General features: G+C 45.7%; 1 protein-coding gene across 3 annotated transcripts in view; it reads left to right on the top strand.

Annotated features, from left to right (window-relative positions):
• The window catches only part of TMTC4 (transmembrane O-mannosyltransferase targeting cadherins 4), an 86,738-nt gene that overhangs the window by 26,454 nt on the left and 35,631 nt on the right, over positions 1-24,653 (top strand). The window contains exons 6-11 of one of the 3 annotated variants that reach the window (XM_030888439.2): positions 11,760-11,860; positions 17,233-17,325; positions 17,556-17,720; positions 19,614-19,816; positions 21,125-21,296; positions 22,193-22,324. In XM_030888439.2, coding sequence (XP_030744299.1) covers positions 11,760-11,860; positions 17,233-17,325; positions 17,556-17,720; positions 19,614-19,816; positions 21,125-21,296; positions 22,193-22,324 — 866 coding nt within the window. The remainder of the gene's footprint in view (positions 1-11,759; positions 11,861-17,232; positions 17,326-17,555; positions 17,721-19,613; positions 19,817-21,124; positions 21,297-22,192; positions 22,325-24,653) is intronic. The other 2 variants (XM_045283785.1, XM_045283786.1) reach the window with 2 other exon arrangements.

The raw sequence follows: 24,653 nt of genomic DNA, 5'->3' as shown, positions 1-24,653 counted from the left end.
CCTTCTAAAAGTTGTGGGAAAAGTCTGACGTGGGTGGTCAGTAGGACCCACCTCTCAAGCTGTATTCATTAAGAATTGGCTTTGCAGGCCGTTGCCAATAGCGCAGATGAATTGTCTCCTTGTAGCACAGACTAAAGGTAGCAGAACTGCATTCTGCCTCCCAGTTTTGCTGTGGTTTGGGAGGCGCAAGCACCCTGGTTCTTTGGGGGGAGCAATGTCGGCTCATTGTTGGTAGCTTGTTTGGGGAAGGAAGTCCTCTGCCACATGAAGCATTCTCTGACTGCCCCCAACCAGACTGTGTGTGTCTAACCTCACCCACCATCACTGCAAGTCTGAGCCACACTGGTAGGGCACTGTGACCGCCCGAGCAGCTGCTTCACCCCGCCAGCCTTGCTATCTCCTCTCTCTGTCCCCAGCTCCACTTTGTTTCCTTATCCCTCCAACCCAGTGCTGATGTGGCCTGAGAGGGCCTGTCCTCAGTTCTGTTGACAGAGGTACTATGCCTGCAGCCACTCTCGGCCATCTCTGTTCTTCTCAAACATTCCACAAATAGAACCTGCTTCTTGTGTAGCTTTAAAATGGCCCTTAAATGTCATGTTCATGTTCGACTTCATACATAGAGTAGCCAAGGGCAGCCAAGGGTCCCTCTTCCTCTCACAAACACAAATATAGACTTTTTTTTGCATATCAATAATTTTCCAGAGAAGCAGCAGTTAGAGTATTCTATGCCAAAGTAATTCTGGTTAAGATGTTCATGAAAAAACACTTTTTGATTCTGTTCTAAAATAATACACCTTCTCCTCACTTACTGACTGCCTCATCCAATAGTTCTCATTTTCAACAATAGTAAAAGAGTCTATCCAACTATCTTGTACATTAACAACGTATCTCTAGCAGTTACAAACACCAAGGTACGCAGCAAGAGTAACAATGCTGGCTGTGATGGTTAAGGTTAAGGTTGTGTCTGCTTAGCTGGGCCATTGTTCTCAGTGGATTGGTAGTTATGGAATGATGCAGTCATCCTCCATAGAATTCCACATAAAGAACACCAATATCCTTCATAGAACTTCACATAACACCGATTTTCATGTACCAACCAGGTCTTTGGAACCCAGCCGTCAGTAAGTGAGGAGTGGCCGTATCAGACCAGTTGCCATTACCTTCTCTAATACATGGTGGCCACATGTGTGTCAGACTCGAACTGTGCTCCGTAGAGTTATCAATGGCTGCTTTTTCAGAAGTAGAGGGCCCATCCATTCTCCTGAGACGGCGCTGGGTGGACTCAGGCTCCCAGCCTTTCTGTTAGCCACTGAGCATATAGCCATTTGGGGCACCTCAAAACTTCCACTCCCTGCCAAGGAGTCATTGCCTGCTCATAGCCACCCCATAGGACAGGGTAGACCTAACTGGCCCTGTGAGTTTCCAGACTAACTGTTAACAGTAGTGGAAAGACACAACTTTTTCCTCTGGAGTGGCTGGTAGTCTCAAACCCAACACATAACCACTCTACCACGAAGCTCCACCTAGCATCTCCAAAATGATAATGAGAAATAGCGCTTTTTATTGGTCTTTGATCTTGATCATTCCTTTCATGATCAGTAATTAAATGTAAAAGGCATCCTTTATGCCAGGCTCTGGATCTGATGTTAGAGATACAAAAGCTATACTTGGAGCGACCATTTCAACTTGGAGCGACTCTCTGGGACAGACTAGAACTGCCTTGTAGGGTTTCCGAGGCTGAAACCTTACAGGAGCAGACTGTCAGGTCTTTTCTCCTGCAGAGGGGCAGGTGGGTGCAAACCCCAACCTTTCCATTGTTGGCCGAGGGCTTTCACCATGGTGCCACATTTATTTTTATCAAAATTAAGTTTCGGATGTTCCTAAATGCTCAAGAAATAACATGTTTTGACTCTCCATACTGTCTGGGTGACGCTTTCTTCTTTGTGCCCACCACATAGCAGGCATTTAATAAGTATCATGGTCTCATGAGCTTTTCAAGGGGTGTTCATGCAAGTTTGATGGCGCTGACCTTGGTGCTTGCTAATGTATCATCTTCTCTCTGTTCGGTTTTCATAAATACAAGAGAGCAGAGCCTGTGATGCATTAAGAAGAAATAAATGTGTTTATTTTCCTGGCTAGCCAGTGTAGGCGATACAAAAAATGTCACGTGGTGAAGCCTGTGCATGTATTGTCATTAGAGCCAGGGCTTCTGGCTCCAGGTGCCAGTGTGGTTCCATGTGTCTATGAGTCCTCAACAGAAGATTCAAATGTTTTTGTGATGCAAGAAAATCCATAGTTACTGGATACAAGTAATAATTCTATTCATGCTAAGAAATCTGGTCTTTGTACTTTGGGGAGCTGAACAGAAATTGAGAGCATCCATTACACATAAACTTGAAATTCAAGGAAGGTTTTTACAGGGGAGCAGTGGTAATGTTATCTTCTATGGAAACAAGGGCTTAAGGACTGGGAAATAAATTATTTCACTCGTTAAAAAGCTCTTCCAGAAGATCTGTACATTTCATTTTTGGTGACCTCATTTGCTTTCACTTGCGACGAGATCTGTCTGTCTGACAAAGGGCTGGACCGTTTTTAATTGCCTGGTTTGTTAACAAGCAATGCTGTACTAACCTCTGGGATCCTGGCCTCATCAAAAATCGACTCAGATAACACTTCTAGGGCTTTGACTTCTTTTCTTCTTTCTTTTCCTTACTCCGTTCCTTCTCCCTCCCTTTCTTTTTTGATTGTTGTTTAAATAGAATGTTTCCAAGCAAATCATTTGCAACAGAATCTTTTTTTTTAATATTCTTGTAAATTACCATACTTTTTCTCACAAACCATCCAGAAAGGTGAAGTCTGATGATGCACCAGTTATTATTTCTGAACCTCCAAAAGAGAAGGCATGGTTATGACAATGAGACCATTTGTCAATATTTATGTCTCTTTGTTTATTTATTTTTATTATGTCTCTTTGTAAAGCCTGGTATTTCAGATTGGAAACGGGTAATCCCACTGCAGGATAAGCTTTACTAGGAGAACCAAAGCAAGTTTCTTTTCTGAATAAATACCTTTAAAATCCCTAAGCAGGAATTCAGGACTAGGAAGAGAAATGCAATCAATCTCATGTATAAGGGACAAGAGGAGGTCTTTTCCAGAGGAAAGTAGAGTTGCTGTAATCTAGTAATCATTGTATAGCAGACAAGTCTTCATGATAGACAAGATCAGAAGTCTCAATTGTTCTTAAATAACTCTACCCTGTTTGCCATACTGCTTTGCATATCATCGATCAGACCAGGAAAAGAGGATAAGTTTTACCCTTGAGGGATCATTTCCTCATGTTTTCATTCCGATCTCCGACATTCATTTTTCTTTGATGTGGAATCTAACAACTTAAAAAATAAAATAGAGTGATTGTATAACCCATGTAGTGAAAAACTGAATTTTGACAGTAGTGTTCGTGCATATTCCCTCTCCTCTCCTCTCCTCTCCTCTCCTCTCTCTCCTCTCTCCTCTCTCCTTTCTCTGTTTTTTGATTCCACCATTCTTTGGACTAAAAGAGGTCCCATATTTCAGGACGGCAACGTCTAACTTCTTTTATTCTGCACGTGGCCGCACGACTTGGCTGGTTCCAAATTTCTGAACATGGATCTGATGTTCATTGTGTTGATCTGTCAGATCGAGCGCCGTGGCCACCTGTCGGGGTGGCATGGTTCCCACATACAACATGATGTGCCAGTTTCAATGTGGCAGAGATGCCAGGCAGAGAGTGGTGAAGAGGGGTATCTTGTACAATGTGGTGCTTTTGATGAAAGGAGATCTTCCCTCTGGAAAGTAGTGCCAAATCGGAGGCACGTGCTTCATTAAATTGATCACATCTGTTGGCACTTGTGGGTGTTAGCACTGACAAGTGTCTTTGTGTTCTTGCATTTGGGTCCCACCTCCCCGGGCTCCCCTCACACCACTAGCCTTTGCCTCCATTTACCTAAGTGATTGGATTGTTACAGATCATGGAGGAATATACTGAAACAAGAAAAGTGTTTTCTAGGCAAATCACTATTAAGTTCTGGATTCTAAGTGGTTGATGTTTGCTAATGCTGCGTAATTATCCGAGAGCACATTGTCCTCTTTGTGGAGGAGAGACAGAGTGCAGTGTTAATGTGGCTCTTTTCCTCCTTTCTTGGCTCCTTGAGAATTCCAATTTAAGCAGCCTGGACACAGTGAAGCCAGAGGTCCGGGTAAAGGGACTGTCCCGAGTTGCTTACCTAGACTTATGCACAAGTTATAATTCTCAATCTTGGCAAAATTCTGCTGAATAAAAATATCCATAAATGCAACTGCACCAGAGACATCGATCTGTCTCTTAGCAGTTCTAAGTAAAGTGAACATAAATTCATTTTTCCTTGGCTTTTAAAATATTACCTATGCCATTTTTCACCTTTTACGAAGGGAAAAAGTCTGTCACATGATGGAGATTCTGTCTGGGTGGAGGGACTCAAAGATGGAGTTAAAGGGAAAAGGCCTGACCTCAGCTGCATTTGCTCACATTGATGCATTAACTTTTTAAACATTAAACTATGTTTCATGTAACTCGTTAAAATATGCAGTAATTTCTGATAGACATGGAAATAAGTGAAACTCTTCATTGATTGGATAAACATTTATCAAATGCCTACAACATGCAAGTCCGTCTATTGTTGTTTCAATTGTCCTATTAGATGTTCAAGCTTGGAAATAGAAGATTAGCTTGCATTTCGAACAGAGCTATGAAAAAAACATTCCAAATTCATTTAGGTTGTGCTCTCTGGCCAATTATTAGCATTAGTCACCTTGAGACACCAAGACTTAGCGTCCGTTTTAATGTGGAGAATTACAAGGGGCAGAACTACATGTTCTGAGTGCTTTCTCGCTTGATTATGCAATATTCATAAGGTCTTTGTTGTGCACTCCCAGTGCTAGAAGCATTTTGTCAATTCAGGAGAGGTTGACCTTGGTTTAATCACACATATGCATACCATACGTTTGAAACAGATGACCTTTTTGATTGAAAATACCTCTTCATTTATAAACGTTTGTCAACCTAACCGCTCCCACTTGGATTCTAGAAAAATCAAAATGCATATGCACGCTAAATCGCAAGACTTTTGATATGATATTGAGTGGTTAATCCGGCAGAGATCAGGGGAGCAAGAGCTGCATTTAAATAGGCAGACCCATGCTTGCACTTGTTGTCTTTTGCAAAGACAAACTTGAAATACAAATAGGGCAATTTTCAAATTATTGGATCAATAAAAATTTACTGGGAGAGAGCTGGGTCTTTGGCCACGCAGTTTAGGACGGCTCCACACATAAAGGATGTCATTTTATATTTTCCAGGAGCCATGTTAAGGAACCGTGGTGGTGCTGAGGATAAGACACTGCACCGCTAACCCCAAGGTCAGCAGTTTAAGCCCACCGGTCTCTCTGTGGGAGAAAAATAGAGGCAGTCTGCTCCCGTAAAGATTAAGTCTCGAAAGCACCGAGGAGCAGCCCTGCTGGGTCCCATGGGGTCACTGGGGATGGGCACCGCCTCAGTGACAGTGAGTCTGGCTTGGTTTAGTATCATAAAAAAGCAGGGCAGATGAACTGTATTCAGATGTTCTGTTTAGCCCAATACACCAAAAATATTAAAATGTTAATTTACAGTCAGTGTAAAATATGAGGGTTTTGCATTCTCCCCAAGTCTTCTGAATCAAGTGTGTACTGTAGCCATCAGCACATCTTCCTGGCGTTAGCTAAAGTTCAAGGGTTGGGGAAGCCATCCTGGTTGACAGCTTTGCCTGTGGATCTGCCTCTGGTCTGAAATAGCTATTTCAAGAAGTAGCAGCTAATATTTAATAGCCACTGAAACTGAAGAAACTTCCCCAGCAAAGAAGCATTGCATTTATCTTTTCATACCTGGAACATTTGAAGCAACGTCAAAAGTATAAAATTAAAGCCAAAAATATAAGATTAAAGAGCAGGACCCTTCCTGAAGACTCAAAGCAGGGGGTGGGAGACATTTAAAGAGCCTGGATCCTTCACAGAAGTTTAGGCTTTTTAAAGAGAAACCTGTTGTAAAATTATGGTATGCAATGAAAAAGAGGATTACTAATAAGTCTGAAGGTTATATTTTCTAGAGTGCTTTCTTACATCTTCCTGTGTGTGATGAAATCACACTGACTTAGCCACCAAAGGAGTGGGGGTGGGAAGACTTTTCAAAGTCTTAACTAGGCTAGATAAATAGAATATTATCATATTACTTCACAGGTATGTAGTCATTTTAATTTTATGATAACGGAGTACTTTGAGGTGTTTTCATGGAAGAAATGCTATTTCTTTTTCTGTCAAAGTCCACTGGCCTATGGGAGAGGATGATATTCATCTATGTTACATTCCAATAAAATATAAGCTAATTTCATTTGTGTAGGAAGAAAGGTAAAATGTTCAAGGGACCTGCTTCTAAAGTTAGCAGGGAGCATGACATTGGGAAATCACCGTTTGTTTAGTGGAGCACAGTGAACAGAAATCAGGGGCGTGGTTGGTAGGTGCCAGTGAGCCGGCTTCCCCTCATAGAACAAGACCCAGCACCGTGCTCACTAAAAGAACACACGCCAATGAGGGAGTGAGCTCTCACATGCAATCTTGCTTCATTTGAAAGGATTGTTTATGTTGTGGTTCTTAATTGGGATTTTTTTTTATTGCAGATAGATGATACAGGTAATTTCCACAAGTAAGCTTATCCTCAGTGTACCCCATAGCAGCAAACACATTGATGTACAGTCAGTGAGTGGAGAGGACTTGGCAGCCTGGAGAGAGGCTGCCCTTGGCTGAGCTAAGGCAAGAGTAACGCAAGCTTGGGCTTAGCATAAGAAAGATGTCTTACAGCCCAAGGTCAAAATGGACCGGGCTGTGGTATGAAAAGTCACTGCTCCTCACTGAAGGTATTGATGGCAAGGAGGCTACATGGCCACCTGCTGGGCGCCTTGCAGGAGGGATGCCAATATTGCCATCGGAAGTATATAAGCAGCCTCGGAGAAGCAAATGAGGAGCCCTAGTGATTCTGCATTGAGCTGCTACCTGCAAAGTCAGCAGTTCGAAAGCACCACTCTCACCTCAGGAGAAAGACGGAGCTTTCTACTCCCATAAAGAGTTCTAGTCTTGGAAACCCAAAGGGGCAGGTCTAACTTGTCCTGGACGGTCAGTCAGGACAGACTGTCTCACAGACTGTGAGTCAGCATCGACTTGATGCCAATGAGTGTGGCTTTGGGTTTTGGAGAAGCAAATGACCGCACACACACTCTAGCTGTTAACAGTTGTATTTCTGTGAATGTCAAAAGGTCGCATCTCAGGCCCCTTTTAGTACATGGTAGATAAGATGCTTCCTTCACTGACTATAGATGGATGCTTTCCAGATTCAAGTGCTGCAGATTCAGCCATGGAAAATTCTAGTGGCTCCTATGGGTCAGGCATGGAACCAGGGATACCACTGTCAGCAGGCTTACTATTGATGCGGGTCCTTCCTGGCCTTTGGAGCCCTGTCAGCATAGTGGGCCACTCACTGGGCTCCTAACTACAAGACCCTCAGTTCGAACCCACGAGCTCTCTACTCCTGTGGAGGAGAGTTACAGTCTCAGAAACACAAAGGGGCAGTTCCACCCTGTCCGACAGGATTGCTGTGAGTCAGAGCTGACTCCATGGCAGCAGGTTTGGAGTTTGGAAGGAGTCCTAGTGGGGAAAGGTTAGGTGCTGTATCCATTTTAACCCAGCCAGCTGCTCCACCGCAGCCCGCTCCTGGACAGATTAAAACCTAGGAAACTCTTTAGAACAGGGCTTCTCCGTCACGTGGGGTCACTGGGAGATGAAGATTGCCTCAACAGCATAAAAGAACAATAGGGAAACCGGTGTCCTGTTTGGTCATCCAACTGGGGTGGGACAGATGTTAGATGCAATTGGCATCTAACAGGGAGAAGTCAGAGATGATGTGGAATATCCTACAAGACTCAGGGCAGCCTTCATACAAAGGATCCGCCCAAATGCCCAAAATGCCAAGGTTGAAAACCCCCTCCACTAGGAGAATAACAGTAAACCAAGCAGCTGTGACACGGTGTGAGCAACATTGCGCTGGGGACAGTTCGGTGCCACAGCGGGCCTAACTGACTCGGCTCAGGCAGTGGCTAAGACAGCCCTGTTAGGAACAGTCAGGCCTGCATGGTTTCCAACAGGACAGTGTGATGTTCTAACTGCGTTCAGCAAAAGAGGAGAGGCTTGAGATGAACAGCTTCTGCCTGGAAGGTTGGAGGTGGAGTTTCACCAAGTGAGTGACATTTGACAGCTTCATAAACGGAGAGGATTTTGCCCAGGGCATTCAGCCTGAGGGACCGGATTAAATGAAGCCTAGCCCAGAGCCAAGTTGAGTCACCGGCTGGTGCTCGGACTGTAGACGAGAACAAGAAAAACCGTGGAGGCTGGTGCTGCCTGAGTAGCAGGATCCGAGGTCACTGTTGAGCTGCTGACTGCAAGGTCACAGTTCAGAACTGCCAGCGGCTCCGTGGGAGAAAGATGAAGCTTTCTATTCCCATAAAGAGTTATAGTATTGGAAACCCAAGGGGTAGTTCTACCCTGTCCTATAGGGTCGCGAAAAGTGGGGAATCAACTCGATGACAGTGAGTTTCTTTTGAGTTTGATGTCCATCCCCAAGGGTGACCTTTATCTGGTAGGCAACAAGGATGTGAGGTTTGAAAGCTGCAAGGCCCGTGGCGTTTATGGGTGACAGACTCCCTGCCTCCCCGGGAGTGAGGCTTACTGTGGTTGCACAAGTGGCCCTGTGGAAAGCCTTACAATGCCTCAACTGGAATAGCTCAAGAAACAGTGTTTGTATTATTGGATGTACACAAGTCCCCAGGAAAAGCTGCAAGGGTCGGAAAACGCTAGGCGGTGTGTTGTTTCTGCGTGACTTCTTTAGCTCTACTGCTGTGTGAGCTGATTTTTGAGGGAGGCAATTTTCCCATCAAGCTGGTCTGGAGCCCAGTCCTGTTACTTGGAAGGGAGGCCATTGCAGGTGTGATGGGGAGTCTCTGGAGTTAATCCTGATGACTCTCAGGGGCTCCACCTGAACATAGAATGGTGCCAGGTTTAGGGGCCCCTGTGGTCTGTTAGGGTTTCCATCCTTGGAATTTTCTAAGATGTTCTCACATACTCACAAGACTTTATATCTCTTCAGTCAGGGTTCGTGCATCATGTGCACACACACACACTAAACCATTACTTTTTCTCTGAGAAAAAAGGTACTGGTTGTCTAAAGAGAATATTATTATAGGGGAGAGCTTCCCATGGGGGTTTCTGAAGCTGTACATCTTTACAGGATTAGAAAGCCTGGTCTTTTCCCCAGGGAGCAGATGGTGGTTTCAAACTGCTAACCAACTCTTAACCTAGTATACCAGTACCATTGCCCACATTTTGTAGATAAGGATACTGAGAATGAGAGAGGTAACTTACTCAAGGGCATACAGTAGATGGCAAAACTGGCATTCAGAGCTGGAGTTCCACTTGTAAGCAGAGATGAACCAAGATTCCCGAGCACCTTGGGCACACTAATGATTAGATCCTTTAAGCAGGTCCACGTTAGCACCATTTCACACATACAGTTTTACATGTTTATTCACCATTTATGTAGATGAGGCGGGGAGGGCTTCATCAAGGAAGAACGGAGATGAGCAGCATGGATGTCTTTCCTCTTCTCCCAAGTAGGTCAGCGTAAGCCCCCAATTGCTCATGACCCCAAAATCTAAACCCATTGCACCAAGTTCATGCAGACTCCTGACAACCACGTGTGTGTCACATAGAACTGTGGCTCTGTCATCTTCCATGGAGCCACTGGTGGATTCAAGCCAGTGATGTTTCAGTCAGTAAACCTACTGTCATCAATTCTGACCTACAGAAACTGTATGTGATGATGCTTTCTACTCCCAGAAAGGGTCGCCGTCTCAGAAACCCACAGGGCCGGTTCTACCCTGTGCTGTAGGGTGGCTGAGCTGGAATTGGCTCGAGGGCAGGGAGTTTGGTTGGTGCTGTCAGTGGTAGAGGAGAACTGCCCACCATCTTTCCAAGGCTGTAATTGGAATTAACTCGATGGCGGTGTTTGATTCTTGTTCTTGCTTTTTCATCTTCGAGGAAGCCTCTTGTCAGGTGCTTTCCCCTTCAGAGCAGCAGGTAGGATCAAACCACCATCCTTTTGGTTGATAGTCAACTGCATGCCCACAGCACCTCTAGCCAAGTGTAAAATTGTTTATGCCACCCAGAGACCTATACATTATACATACCAGTCACCAAAACAGTATAAAACCAGACCCTCCATTTCTCAGAAGAAATGTACGGGCCCTCAATTATTATATAAGCTAACCCTGACCTTGAGCTGCTCATTAAACCAAGTCCACCTGGCTATGGGTTCAAACCCATCAGTCACTCCATGGGAAAAGATCTGCTCTTGTAAAGATTCCAGACCAAAACTCACCGCCATTGCATTGCTGCCGACTTATAGTGACTCTATAGGACGGGGGAATTGCCCCTGTGGGTTTCTGTAACTGTTTATGGAAGTAGACAGTGATCATACAGGGACAATGTATGTTGGAATGGACTCAGTGGCGCTGGGTTTGGTGGTGGGGTTACGCTTGCTTGAACCCTTGTGCAGATTGCCGCCCCCCCACCAGCCTGACCTGTGCCTTCACCTGCCCCAGGTGCTAAGTGACAGCTGTCTGCCAGTAGCTGTGCATCCTTCTAGTGGTTGGTATTACCCTACACTAGTAGCAGAGGGTACCTGTCTGGGCTGTGGGGAGCTGCTGTTGAGCCAATTCTAACTCATGGGGACCTCATGTTACTGAATCAACTGTGCTCCATGGGCTTTTCAGTGGATGAGATCACCAGCCCTATCTTCCCAGGCACTTGTGGATGGGTTTGAACTGCAGACCTCTCATTTAATACCTGAGTACTAACCCTTTGTTCCACCAATTGTTTCCTGATGGCATAGTGGGTTATATATTTGGCTGCTAACCTCAAGGTCAGCAGCTCGAAACCACCAGTTGTTCCATGGGAGAATGATGAAGATGAAGCTTTCTACTCCCATCAATAATGACAATCTCGGAAAACCACAGAGGAGGGTCTATCCTGACCGGTAGGTTGTAGTGATATGAGTTGGCATCAACTTGATGGCAGTGAGTTTGAGAGCTTGGGGGTATTTTTTGGTGTCTCCTGCCCATCTGAAGTTACCCTGGGTATTCAGAGAGCCTGGCTTCCTATCCTTGGAGAGGAGAGATGCACAGAGCTGACTCACCCTCCTGATACCGCCGCTGTGAGTGAAGCAGCCGCCGCTGGGTCATCTGGAAACCACAGGCAGGGCTTGGCGTCACCGTGGGAGTTCCCACCTCTACGGGTCAGGAACTTGACCATGAAGACTGTGCTGCGGAGGCGTGTGGGTGGCCAGGGCTTCCTGTGAATGCTTCCCAAAGACTCTGGGCACTCGTAGGTGGAGCCTGGAATGGGGAAGTGTGTACCGTGTAGAGGAGGTGGTGGCACCACAAGAGCAAGAGTGTAGCACATGTGCCCATAGAGAACTGCCGTCAACAGGCCGAGCTTGGCTGTTCACGCATGGACACAGCAAGTGCATGACGCGGCTTTTAGCTCCTGATGCTCTCAAGACTGAACTGGATGGTGTGGCTTTTGCACTTACCGTCTCACTTTATTGGCAGGTAGCAAGGAGGGAGCACATTTTTCTACCTTCTGGGTCTTGCTGAGTATTCTTCTGGGAGCAGCAGCCATGCTGTGCAAAGAGCAAGGGATCACCGTGCTGGTAAGGCGCTCCTCACATGCCCCCTCCCTCCTGCACAGATGGAACGGGCCAGCTCTGGCCCAGGGCCTCCATAGCCTCCCTATTCTGTTCTTGACCCAAACTCACAGACGTCTCTGGGCTGTGGCCATTCTGGCATTTCGGATGGGGAGTGACAACAGATACACCTGTTGTCTGTCATTAGCAACAGGTGGGAGTGTGGCGTGGGCAATTCTTGGGGAGTAGTGACCATTCATTCTTGCAGGGGGCCTGTTGAAAAAGAGAAAAGCATGTTGGTCTGCGGTTTTCCGGGATCCTCTCAGCTGCCCTGAAAACAATAGCAGGCTAACCCCAGTCATCTTTCAGGTCCCAGAGTTGAAAAAGATAGTGGGTTGGTTCACTGCCATTGAATCCATTCTGACTCATAGCCACTCTTTAAGGGCACCCCTGGGTTTTAGAGACTATTAATCTTTACAGAAGCAGAAAGCCTCATCTTTTTCCTGCAGAGCAACTGGTGGGTTCGAACAACTGACCCTGGACTCAGCAGTCCAAACGATAACCATACCCACTACACCAGGGGTGTCAAACTGGTGGCTGTGGGCCGCATGCGGCCCCCGGGGTGATTTTCTGTGGCCTACGATGCTCTGAAATAAAATGAAAATAGAAAAAATTATTATGAAGAAAATAGCGCTTAGGGGAGATCGAGACAATACCATACACACAATTCCCTGCATTATACACCACAAGGCTCCTAATGAGTAGGTTAGAAATGAAGAAACGGTCACCCTGCCATTTCCTCTATCTTCCTGTGCACACATGCACGCTCGCGCGCTCTCTCTCTCTCTCTCTTTCTCAGCCTCACCTGTCTTTATAATTGATCTCCATGGGTAAATGAGACTTACACCAACACGGGCACTGAAGTATTTCCGCTCTGTGAATGTGTGAAGAAAAATTCAAACGTCCATGTTTACTGCAGCACTTGAAGAGCTCGTGGCAGTGCTCATGTTTCAAACAGCGCTTTCTTTTCAAAGAGTTCCTTTAATCCTGCTCCTTCAGCACGCATTGTGATTTGGGAACTTGAAGTCTTTTTTTATATTATACACCATATGTATTCTTTGGCTGGTTGTTCATGTGTTCTGGAGTACATTTTGATTAGGACAGATAGGTGAAACCCAGATCTACAACTTCAGGGAAAGTGAAGAAACTCAAGCTGTCTCATCTCTTAGTCTATCCCAGTCTTTAACATGACATTTCCTGGCCATTTTTCCCATATGTTTGAAATGAACTTGTACTTCACTGCAGATTCCAAGTCCACTTCAGTTTGACTTTTCCTTCTTTTTGTAGCCACTTGGTCCACTCGGAGCGGTTAGCAATCTGGAAGGGTTTGAGGCTGTGAGCTTCACTCTTGGGTTTGTTGTTTCGGTTCTTTGTCCCAACTATCTTTGAACTACTAGTTTATTATTATCACTACTAATATTAATAAGTGATTTACATACATAAAACACAGATTTTAAGTGTGGCTCTTGACTTTGGGCAAATGCATAAAACCAAAAACCACACTCACTACTGTTGAGCTGATACTATCTCTGAGACCCTGTAGGATAGGGTAGAACTGCCCCCATGAGTTTCCAAGACTGTTACTCTTATGGGAGTGGAAAGCCCTGGTTTCCTCCCGAGGAGCAGCTGGTGGTTTCAAACTGCGGGCCTTGCAGTTCACAGCCCAGCTCATAACTACTATACCACCAAGACTCATCGGCACATGTAAACCACCATCAAGCTTTACAATGTTCCTGTCCCCCCAGAAGGACCCTTTGCCTTTTTTCCTCCCAGCAGCAACCTAGCAGTGTTTTTTAAAATGAAAATAATCAAGAAGCCACTGAATAAATACAGCTTTAAAATCACTATCTGAGTAGTGATATGCATATAACTAGCGAACGGGATAAATAACATATATTTATCCTATATAGAATTTCTATATCCTATATGTTATCTGTGAGAGGTTCAATATGTCGGCATATAACTTTTTCTAATACTGTGATAAGACCACTTATTTAATAAAATCTGATAAACTATTGCTTGAGTCGCTTAATCAAATCAGTCATATTCATTCATTGAAGAATCCGTGTGTTTGAGGTACATACTCTTGTCTAATGAGGAGTGCTTTATAAGTCACGGTTCAAATTCTGATTCCTCTCTTGCCCACCCCACCTCCCGCCCAGCCATCTCCACACAACACCCAAAATCATCTTCTTAGAGAATCGTTCAGGTCCCTTCCCTCTCTAAGACCCTTCTGTAGTTCCTCCCTGTGGTGTAGCAGTTCTGAATTGGGCTGCAATCTGAATGGTCAGCAGTTTGAAACCTCCAGCAGCTCTTCGGGAGAAAGCCTGGGCTTTCTACTCCCGTGAACAGTTACAGTCTCAGAAACCCACGGGGGTGGCTCTGGATCCACATGGACCCCATGGCATTGACTTCACCCAGAACACAGACCTCCCTCTGAGTCTTCATCATGCACGGTTTGTTCCCAGCCCACGTTAAGCCCTTTCTGCCTCCAGGCCTTTGCAGGAGCTTTTCCCTCCGTCTGGAAGCCCCTTCCTCGCCTCCTTCTCCTTTTCGTCCCTTAGTTTTAGCATGAGATTGTCTCCTTCTCAGCAAGTCCCCACCCTCACACAGAGGTCAGCCTTCTCTACGCGCTACCTGCTCAGCCCCTTCCTACACACTCAGGTCAACGCATGTGCTTCTTTGGTGACTGGAGGCCTTACCTGACCTCCTGTGGCTTCACAAGAGAAAAGAAGAAGCCATGTCTACAGCAGCCCACGGCCGACTGCCACAAGGCAGAGACATGCCTGCGCCCTCTCTCTTTCCTTGACTCTATGTGCTCTCAGGGACAAAATCACTCGTTCTTGAGAAACACTTCTCTAAACCCTTCTCAAAGTGTTGTGGGGAGGCCGGCAGTACACACATCATCCCAGAGCCGGTTACGATCTCCGATCCCACGCCGGTCCTCCTAAAACCCCATGCAACGTGGTCCCCAGGTGATTGCTGTGTGCTTCAACTGCGGGGAAGGCCTGACGAAGTGTGCTCCGTGGGCTTGAATAAAGATGTGGACATTTGGCTAGTGTTGAAATTTGATCAAATGATTGACATGTCAATGACCCAGTGAAAGAGAAAGGGGCAGAGAATGCCAATCTAGTGCTTAGCTCAGCTCTCATGACCCCAGAGCCCCGCTGCCCCATGGTTACTGTTCTACAGCTCGTGGGCAGAAGCGTAAGTAGTGTGAGGGTCCAGCTGCAGTAAACAGGGAGCATCTACATATATGCAGAAAATGGCTTACACCCAGGCGGTAAATTAGGTCTTCGGTGACCCGGTAAGATCGCACGTCGCATGGGTGAATGAAACTGGGATTCTCCGAAATGATTAACCCAGGGCTTGCCTGCGTGGTGGCTCATTAATGACTCCCAGCCTTTATGGAGAGAGGGTTAAGTAGAGATGTCATCCTTCTTCTGAAAACCACCAATTACCACTGGCTTCTGCTGATGTATGATCTTCCTGGCCACATAGCCCCCTATTAGGAAGACCCAAATCATTTAGGGGCCGTTTTAACCATCTACACGATGTACACTCTGACCTCTCTATCCGGATCGGGTAAGGAGTTCTCCACTAGATGTGGCTGCCTGCAGCAGTGATCTTTGTAGGAAGCCCATTGCAGGTTAGAAAATCGATCCCAAGAAACATGGATCCTTCAGCCTGTCGTGATAGGTGTAATCGCCACAAAGGCCCCTTGCCTGCTGGCAGAAACAATTGTGGTGCCACTAGAGGCTGAGCACAGTCGGGGGACAGGGGGAAAGTGCCGGAATGGGGTTCATGTGGGAGGCCTGGGTCTAATACCTGGCCAGTGCACCTCATGCGCAACTGCTACTGCACCTGCCGGTAGGAGCCTCTGTGTTACGATGCCGAACAAGTTCCAACTAACTAAGCTACCAAACTAAGAACAGGAAGAAAGGCCTGACGATCTGCTTCCAGAAATCAGCCGGTGAAAACCTTGTGGATCCCAGCGCTCCCGTCTACAGCCCAGCGTGGGGCGGGCACAAGTGCATGTGCATGGGGTTGCCGTGAATCAGGGCCCAGCGCAATGGAAGCCAATAACTGCAACAATAGCAGAGTTTCAGTGGTGTTACGTAACTCCAGTTATTTATGATGCACTGAACAGCGCTGAGCTAAAGCTCCACATCGGTAAGGGGTGGTTGTCCTGGGCAGGGTGACTCAGGCTCATGGTGGCTCTCCAAGAGGCCACCTGCTCATCACCATCACCTCCGTCGGCTGCCTGCTAGAAGGGGCAAGTCAAGTGGTAGAGCATACCCAGGTTTTACAAGCAGAACTCCCCGTCGCTGTCTCTGACTTCGCTGCAAGTCCACAGGCTGGAACGCAGGCATGTGGTCATCCTTCACTGCAGGGAGGCTCAGAGAGGCAACCTAGCTGTCTAGCAGCACAAAGAGACAACATGAACAGCTCGGTGTTGGCCTCAGAGATCACCAATGCTCCACGACACAGTATTCTGTATATTCTCCCAATTACACGAAACCCTTCAGACTTGGCTGAATCAGTCAGAACTTGCGTTTCTTGTGGTGTAATTACATGTGTGGCTGGATTTGTTGAGGTTGGTGGCTGCTTTTATCTTCTTAGGCATAATTACTTCCTAGGTAGCTACTCTATTATATGAAATAGTGTTTTCTAGTTATCAAAAGGGGGACAGGGGGGCAGTGGAGAACAAGTATTTCTAGGGTGAAAAGAGAGAACAGGCACCTCTAGGGCATTTGGGGGTGGGGTGTGAGGACTCAAATTCCTAACTACTAGATGATGTATTGGGCTGTGCATTGAGCTGCTAACCATAAGGTCAGCATTTCAAACCCACTAGCCACTTCTTGGGAGAAAGAGGAGGCTTTCTGCTCCCATAAAGACTTACCCTAGTCTCAGAACCCACAGGGACAGTTCTACTCTGACCTACAGAGTTGGTTATGAATTCAGAATTGACTCAATGGCCATGAAATGAGTTGAGATGAATGATATGCACATTATAAAATTATTACTAACATAAATTTACTAGATAGTGTTTGAGGAGCTAATTTCATAGAAACTCCATATACCATATATACTCGAGTATAATCTGACCCAAATATCAGCCGAGGCACCTAATTTTACCACAGAAACTGCATTAAAAATGTGTTGAAAAACTCGGCTTATACACGAGTGTGTACGGTATATATTTTAGAGCTGAAGAGAGATCTTCTGTGGTTATCTCATCGATTCCATTTCTTGTATAGATTCAGGTTCTTTAGTAAAATTGTGACATATAATTGTGAAGCTCTCCCACCATTGGTTGCCTTGCTTTGCCTCCTTAGGGTTTGAATGCGGTGTTTGACATCTTGGTGATTGGCAAATTAAACATTCTGGAAATTGTCCAGAAGGTACTTCACAAAGACAAGTGCTTAGAGGTGAGTATAGCCTTTGTTTCCAGCTCAGACATCAAAAATTGTCACATACCAAGCTGATTTCAAATGCCACTTTCCAAGTATGCCGGGTGACTTTGAATTCTAAAATAGCCCAGCCCTGTACGGCACAATGTCAAAGTCGTTCTGGCAGAATGACTATATTTTTGTACCTGGCATGGCCAAGGTTATATTTGAAAATCTGCGGCATCAGTGGCTCTGTGGTTTCCTTCCAGAACTTTGGCGTGCTCAGGAACGGGGGCCTTCTCTTCAGAATGACTCTCCTGACCTTGGGGGGCACCATCATGCTATATGTGCGCTGGAAAATCATGGGCACGGGCCCCCCAGCATTTACAGAGGTGGACAACCCGGCCTCTTTTGCCGACAGTGTGGTGGTCCGGGTGAGTTCTAGATCTCCTCCCCTTTGGGCTGTCTTGTCCCCTTTCATCCCTCCTCCTCATCTCCAGCGCCCACCACCCACAGACTTTAATCGTGGTTTGCTATTACTCAGCATTATTCTAGGATGAAAGCAGACTTTCATTTTCTTTTATGATTGTGGGGAAAAGTTACACTGACCATGTTGTGTACCCATCATCTGTTCACGGCAGCTCTCCCCTTACCCGAAACAGAAACTCACTACCTCCCCTCGAAAGGGCACCGCCTTTGCCTTCTCCGCTCCCTCCCGCCCCGGGTTATCACTAACAAACCTGGGATTCTAGACTATTATTGTTTCATATAGGTGAGATCAGACAGTATTTGTCCTTTTGCGGTTGACGTATTTCTCAGCATGTAATATCATCAAGGTTCTTCCACGGGGTGGCATGCACCAGGGCTGATTTCTCTTTATCGCTGAGTGATAACCCTTTGAGAAACCAGGTTTTTACCACTGAGAAGGGATTGAGAAGGGGCTGAACTCCTTGTGTTTCTTTTGTAATTGCTAAAAGTTCCTTCCAAGGTCAGGTTTCCTACCTATTTTGTTACTTTGTCTCCTAACGCTATTGCTTGTGTCTTAGAGGAAAGTGATGTGGCAGGGTTAAGACAAATGTCAAGTTTCCGATGTAACTTCAAATAGGTCATGATGTCAGGACCCCCTTGATTCTTGAAAGATGTTTTTGCTAACAGCAAGTGTATTAGTCTAGGTACTTTGGAGAAACAAATCCACGGCGACTCACATATAAAAGAGAGTTTTATGTAAAGAAAAGGTGCATCACAAAAACATCCCAACCCAATGCTGCCCAAGCCCACAAGTCCAACATTAACCCATTAACCCAACACCAGTCCACAAAGTCCTCCACCTCACAAAACGGAGGCAATGATGCCGACTGCAGGAGGAAAGCTGAGTCCGTGAACGTGTAAGCATCTCAGCACTGGCAAGGGTCTCCACACGGCTGCTCCAGCACCCAGGGCTGCATCGGGATAGATCCATGCGGCTTCTCCTTGGGGATGTCTTGGAGGAAGTCAATCTTGCAAGCTGAAGCAGGGAACTGCTAAGGCAGCTGCACCCGATGCAACCATCACAAAACAAGAGACCCGAGAACTAGAAAGGCGAGGCTTCACCACCCATTTATCCCTCCGCCTTTCAACCAGCCCCACATGTGATTATCGGCCAGGCTGGCACAATTAACTAACTCAGCAAGGGACTTGAGCCACAAATTCTTAGCTGTGTCACAGAAATAGAAATCAGGAGGCTAGTTTTTGAATGCTGCTCTGATGTGTTCAAGAGCAACAGGTGACCCTCAGGCTACCAATTTCCTGAGCCACAGATATGGGGCATCCCTAAGTAAATGAGACATAATTTAACAACAACAAGCATACCACATATAGCCTTGTCCGGGAGCCTGGGTAGCATAGTGGTTACACTTTGGGCTGCTGACGGTGAGATTAGCAGTTCCAAACCACCCGCTGCTCCAAAGGGAATAGATGAGGCTTTCTCTTCTCTCAAAGATGTGCAGTGCTAGACTCCACAGCGGAAGTCCCATCCTGTCCTATCGGGTAGGACCGTCAAATTTGAGTCAAAACTGACGCAATGGCAGTGAGTTTGGTTTAGGTTCATGGCCTAGTCTGGTGGCTTTGTTCTGTTTTGATCTATTACAATCTGAATACCTTTAACAAATTACGAATTCCAGCCCTACACTTAAGAGAGAAGTAGGCAAGGTTTTATTGTATACAGCTTCTGTCCTTCAACAGAAGGGTCCTCAAAAGTAAAATTAGGATATGTATGTATATATACGTATATGTGTATATTTTTCACAGTTCGGTATCAAATAAATGTTTGTTTTCCTTTTGACTGACAGGCCATAAACTATAATTACTACTATTCATTGAATGCATGGCTGCTGCTGTGTCCCTGGTGGCTGTGTTTTGATTGGTCAATGGGCTGCATACCCCTCATTAAGTCAGTCAGTGACGGGAGAATAATTGCACTAGCAGCACTCTGGCTCTGCCTAATTGGCCTGATATGCCAAGCCCTATGCTCTGAAGACAGCCACAAGAGAAGGTAAGAGGCAGCTCTGAATTTTAACTTCCACCCTGGGTTGAGTCCAAGGCGTTTTGCTAAATCCAGCACTGACCGTTTCAGTGATTCTGTGGAAGTCATGTCTAAGATCATCTCTTTCAAATGCACATTTATGGCAAGGTCAGCTCCCGCGATTTGGAGTTCATTGCCTGGCTTCAACTAGTGGGGAGTGGAATTAGTGGAGGGGGGTGTAAGGGTGACTGCTTCATCTCCTCGCCCCCTGCCCCCCATAAAGTAGCATTTTGAGATCCTTTTCCCTATAGGTGGTAAAGAGTAATTTATGGTCAGAACAGAGAGTGTAATTGATGTGCATTGTGCCCATTATTCCCAATCCTCTTTCAGAAAATCCCAGTGAATGCTGGGGTGCTTCCTTCTGTTGCTGTTGGCTGTAAAATAAGTTACTTCCCCAAAGACACGACTTTTTTCTTGTATAAAAAAATTTTTTGTTTGTTTGTTTCATGAAAGAGAAAACACTTAAGACGCTTTCATTTAAGCATATGTGTTGAAGGAATTAAATTAGTGTTTTCTCAAACAAACACATTTCTCAAAACAAATTAAGTTCCAAGTTGACCTCAGTATTAAATTGGTCCATGATTCTAGATGACAACAAACCGCCAGTTCACTTCACTTGTATGTGTGGAGTAGGATTTGGTGAAAACAAAAAACAGTGCTTTGGGTCCAAGCCCCAGGGAATCACCCCCAAATTTGACTTGGCCTCTAAATGACCGAAGATGCATTATACGAGGATGTTGGGAATCAATGGTTATTCATTCCAGCAGCATTTCAGTGCTCAGCTTTCCCTCCTGCTTGATGCAGAGGTGTGGTGGTCCAACAAGGAAAATCGACGCTCATTTATTGAGCTGTTATAAGGCTTAAACTAGTTAAGTGTTGTCTTTTGTTGTTATTCACTTGAGGTGGGAAGGACACTTTCTTTTTTCCTGTGTGCACTACCAGATTTCACTCCTTGTAGCCATTGAGCTACTCGGCGAGGAGTGGGTTGAGTTTACAAGGCCTCGCAGTATAGTCATTTTCACTTTATTTTGTTCTGAATCGTCACACCCAAGTTTCACGCACATGCTTGATGGCTGGTCTCCTCGTGATCCATTCACGCTTTCTCTCCAGTCCTCCGCTCTAAGCTCCTTCTACTCGTGTTACTAGTGTAGCTGTTCTCAATTGAGGGCAAGGGGGTGGGCGTGGGTGGGGGGGGTCTTTATCATGAATTTAATGTTGGCTGGGACTCTTTCTTAAGATGTCTAAGAATAACCCTTTTAAATATTTTCCACTTTCCAGGATCCTTACACTGGGCCTGGGATTCCTCGTGATCCCATTTCTTCCTGCGAGTAACCTGTTCTTCCGCGTGGGGTTCGTGGTTGCGGAGAGAGTCCTCTACCTCCCCAGTGTTGGCTACTGCGTGCTGCTGACGTTCGCGTTTGGAGCGCTCAGTAAGCATACAAAGAGAAAGGTAATCACCCAAGAGAGGTGCCATTTAAGGTTAAGAGTTCCGTTACTAACTGGGAGGTTGGAGGTTCAAATCCACCCAGAGTCATCTCAAAAGAAAGCCCTGGCTAACTACTTCTGGAGACTCGCCATTGAAAAGTCCCTCGCCTGCTCTGTCACCTTGAGGTCACCCTGAATCAGCATGGGCTCAATAGCTCAACAGCAACTGGTTTCGTTTTGTTTTATTTAAATTTTGGTTTAGTGCCATTGTTGTTGTTGTTGTTGTTGTTATTGTTAGATGTCATTGAGTGAGTTCCCACTCATATCGACCCCATGACCAAGAAAAGGAAACACTGCCCGGGCCTGCACCATCCTCAGTGGTTGCTGTGCGTGAGCCCCAGTGAGGTCAGTCCATCTTGTTAAGGATCTCCCTCTTTTTTGCTGCCCCTCCACTTTGCCAAGCATGATGTCCTTCTGATTACATGGCCAAAACACAGGAGACGCCGTCTCGCCATCCTTGCCTTTAAGGAGCATCTAGCTCTACTTCCTCCAAGACAAATCTGTCTGTCCTTTTGGCAGTCCTTGGTCCTTTCAGTATTGTCCTCCAGCACCACAGTGCAAACGCACCCGATCTTCTTCCGCCTGCTTAGTCAGTGTCCTCTTTCACATGTGTCTGAGGCCATTGAGAATGCCTTGGCTTGCGTCAGGTGCAGCTTAGACCGCAAAAGTAGCATCCTTGCATTGCAACACTTTAAAGAGTTCTTGTGCAGCAGAAGTACCCCGTACAGTGCAATGTGTCAATTGATCTTAACCGCTGCTTCCACGAGCATTGATTTTCCAGGCAATAATGAGGTGCCATTTTTGACCAAAATTCTTGGCTGGATTCTAACTAATGATATCTATGTTGTCTGTCTTCTTAAGAAACTAATTGCTGTTCTCATACTGGGAATTTTAATCCTAAACATGCTGAGATGCATGGTTCGAAGTGCGGAGTGGCGGAGCGAAGAACAGCTTTTCAGAAGTGCCCTGTCTGTGTGTCCTCTAAATGCTAAGGTATGTTGATTGCCATGTTTCTTTAGAATGACTAGTAGGTGATACTTTACGTCCAGTGTCTAAATGCCTATCTTCATACAGAATCTAGCACAAGACCATTACCAAATACTTTTGAGAGTTGGGTTTTTTAAATGTTTTTTTTTAATTTTAATCATTGTATTGGGGGTTCATACCACTCTTATCACAATCCATACACACATCAATTGTGTAAAGAACATTTGTACATTCGTTGCCCTCATCATTCTCAAAACATTTCCTCTCAACTTAAGCCCCTGGCATCAGCTCCTCATTTTCCCCAATTTTTTATTATTATTAAAAGATTATTATATTTTAGGCTCTTACAACAATCCATACATCAACTGTATCAAGTATGTTTGTACATATGTTGCTATCATTCTTTTCTAGACATTTACTTTCTGTTGAGCCCTTGGTATCAGCTCCTCTTTTCCCTCCCTACCCCCCCACCACCACCCTAGTGACCCCTTGATAAATTTTAAATTATTATTACTTTCATATCTCACACTGACCACTATCTCCCTTCCCCATAGTTTCTGTTGTTTGTCCCCCTGGAAGGGGCGGGGTGTGGTTATGTGTCGATCATTGTGATGTTTCCCCTTCCCCCCACCTTCCCACTACCCTTCTGGTATCAGTATTCCCATTCCTGTTCCTGGGTTCCGTGTGCTGTGAGCTCTTACCTCTATTCTGTGCCTGTGTACATGCTCCGGACTTGTTCGAAGTGAGAGGCAGTACTGGGGTCATGATCGTAGGGGGTGAGGAAACCTCAAGGAATCAGAGGAATACTGTATGTTTCATTGGAGTTTTACTGCGCCCTGGTTGATTCATCCCTTTCCTGTGACCCCTCGGTGGGAGATGTCCCATTGTCTACAGACGGGCTTTGGGCCTCTGCTCCACCCCACCCCCCTTGTTCTCAGCGAATGTGTGTTTGTTTGGTGTGGGTCTTCTGATGCCTGTTACCTGGTCCCCACGATACATCGTGATCACCCTGGGGGTTTGCTTCTTCCATGTGGGCTTGTGGCTTCTCTGTTAGATGACTGCTTGTAAGACCCCAGATGCTATATCTTTTAATAGACATGCACCATCCGCTTTCTTCACCACATTTGCTTCTGCACCCATTTTGACTTCAGCGATTGTACTGGAAGGGTGAGCATCACAGAATGCCAGTTTGTTAGAACAAGGTGTCATTGTATTGAGGGAGTCTATGAGCAGAGGCCCCAAGTCCATCCACTCCCTCAGTGTATTGCTGTATAAATATATGTACATAGGCCAGTGCCTCTATTTTTATGAATTAATGTATTTATATATATAGACAACTATGCTTTTTCCTCTATTCGTAGCTTTGCGTCCTAGATCGTTCCTGTTTCCTGTTACCTTCCTCCTGTCCCACTATCATGCTTGCCCCACTTCCGCCTCTTAGTACTTCCTCTCAGCTAGATTACTGTTGCTCCAATACACCCAGGATCTCCACATCCTCCTTGCTATTGATTGTAATTCCCTAGTTGTTCCCCTGTCTATGGCGTTGTTTGCTCACCATACCCTTCCCCGGCCTCCTTCTCCCTGCAAGTCCCTCCGAGATCATTGGTCCCGTTGCTTTCTCCACCAGCTTGCTTCCTATGCCTGTCTTACATCAGTAGGAAACCCAACAATAACAGAGACCAAACAAAAGTAAAACAAAAGATTGAAGAGAAAAAGCATATATAATTCCAGGTCTGTCCACTGACCTCTATGACTATCTCCCCACTGGTCCTGGGGGAATTCCAGAAATTGCCCCTTCTAGCCTGAAGTCTATTTTGGGGGCTCTTTAGGGGCTTTGTGGCTTGGCTTTGCTCCTGTTGCTGATCTGTTATGTTCCCTTCGTGGTTCACCCTGCTATGGAAAAACAAACAAACAAACAATCAAACCTCACTGCCATCAAGTCAGTGCTGACTCACAGCAACCCTGTAGGACAGGGTAGAACTGCCCCTGTGGGTTGCCAAGACTGAAACTGTTTACGCGGGACTGAAAAGCCTCATCTTTCTCCCAAGGAGAGGCTGGTGGTTTCAAAGTGCTGACCTCGTAGGTCACGGCCCAACTGGTAACCACTCCCCCAGCAGGGCTCCTTTAAAGTGCCACTCTGCCAAAGGGACTCAAAAGAAATCATTAAATCAGGCACTATCAGCAAAACAGGAAATTCTTAAAACAATGTATTCCTGGTCTAGTTGAAGTAAATGCAGACGCAGTTTTTTATTGAAGTAATCTGATAAAAATTTTACCTTACTTACATTCTTCATGACTCCAAATCCTTCATTTAACCAGCTGTCCCTTAGGGTAA

The sequence above is a fragment of the Echinops telfairi genome, unplaced genomic scaffold (genome assembly GCF_000313985.2).
Source record: "Echinops telfairi isolate 266 unplaced genomic scaffold, ASM31398v2 ScPeMD7_7467;HRSCAF=8505_0, whole genome shotgun sequence".
NCBI lineage: Eukaryota > Metazoa > Chordata > Mammalia > Afrosoricida > Tenrecidae > Echinops > Echinops telfairi.
This window is presented reverse-complemented; position numbering and strand designations above follow the sequence as displayed.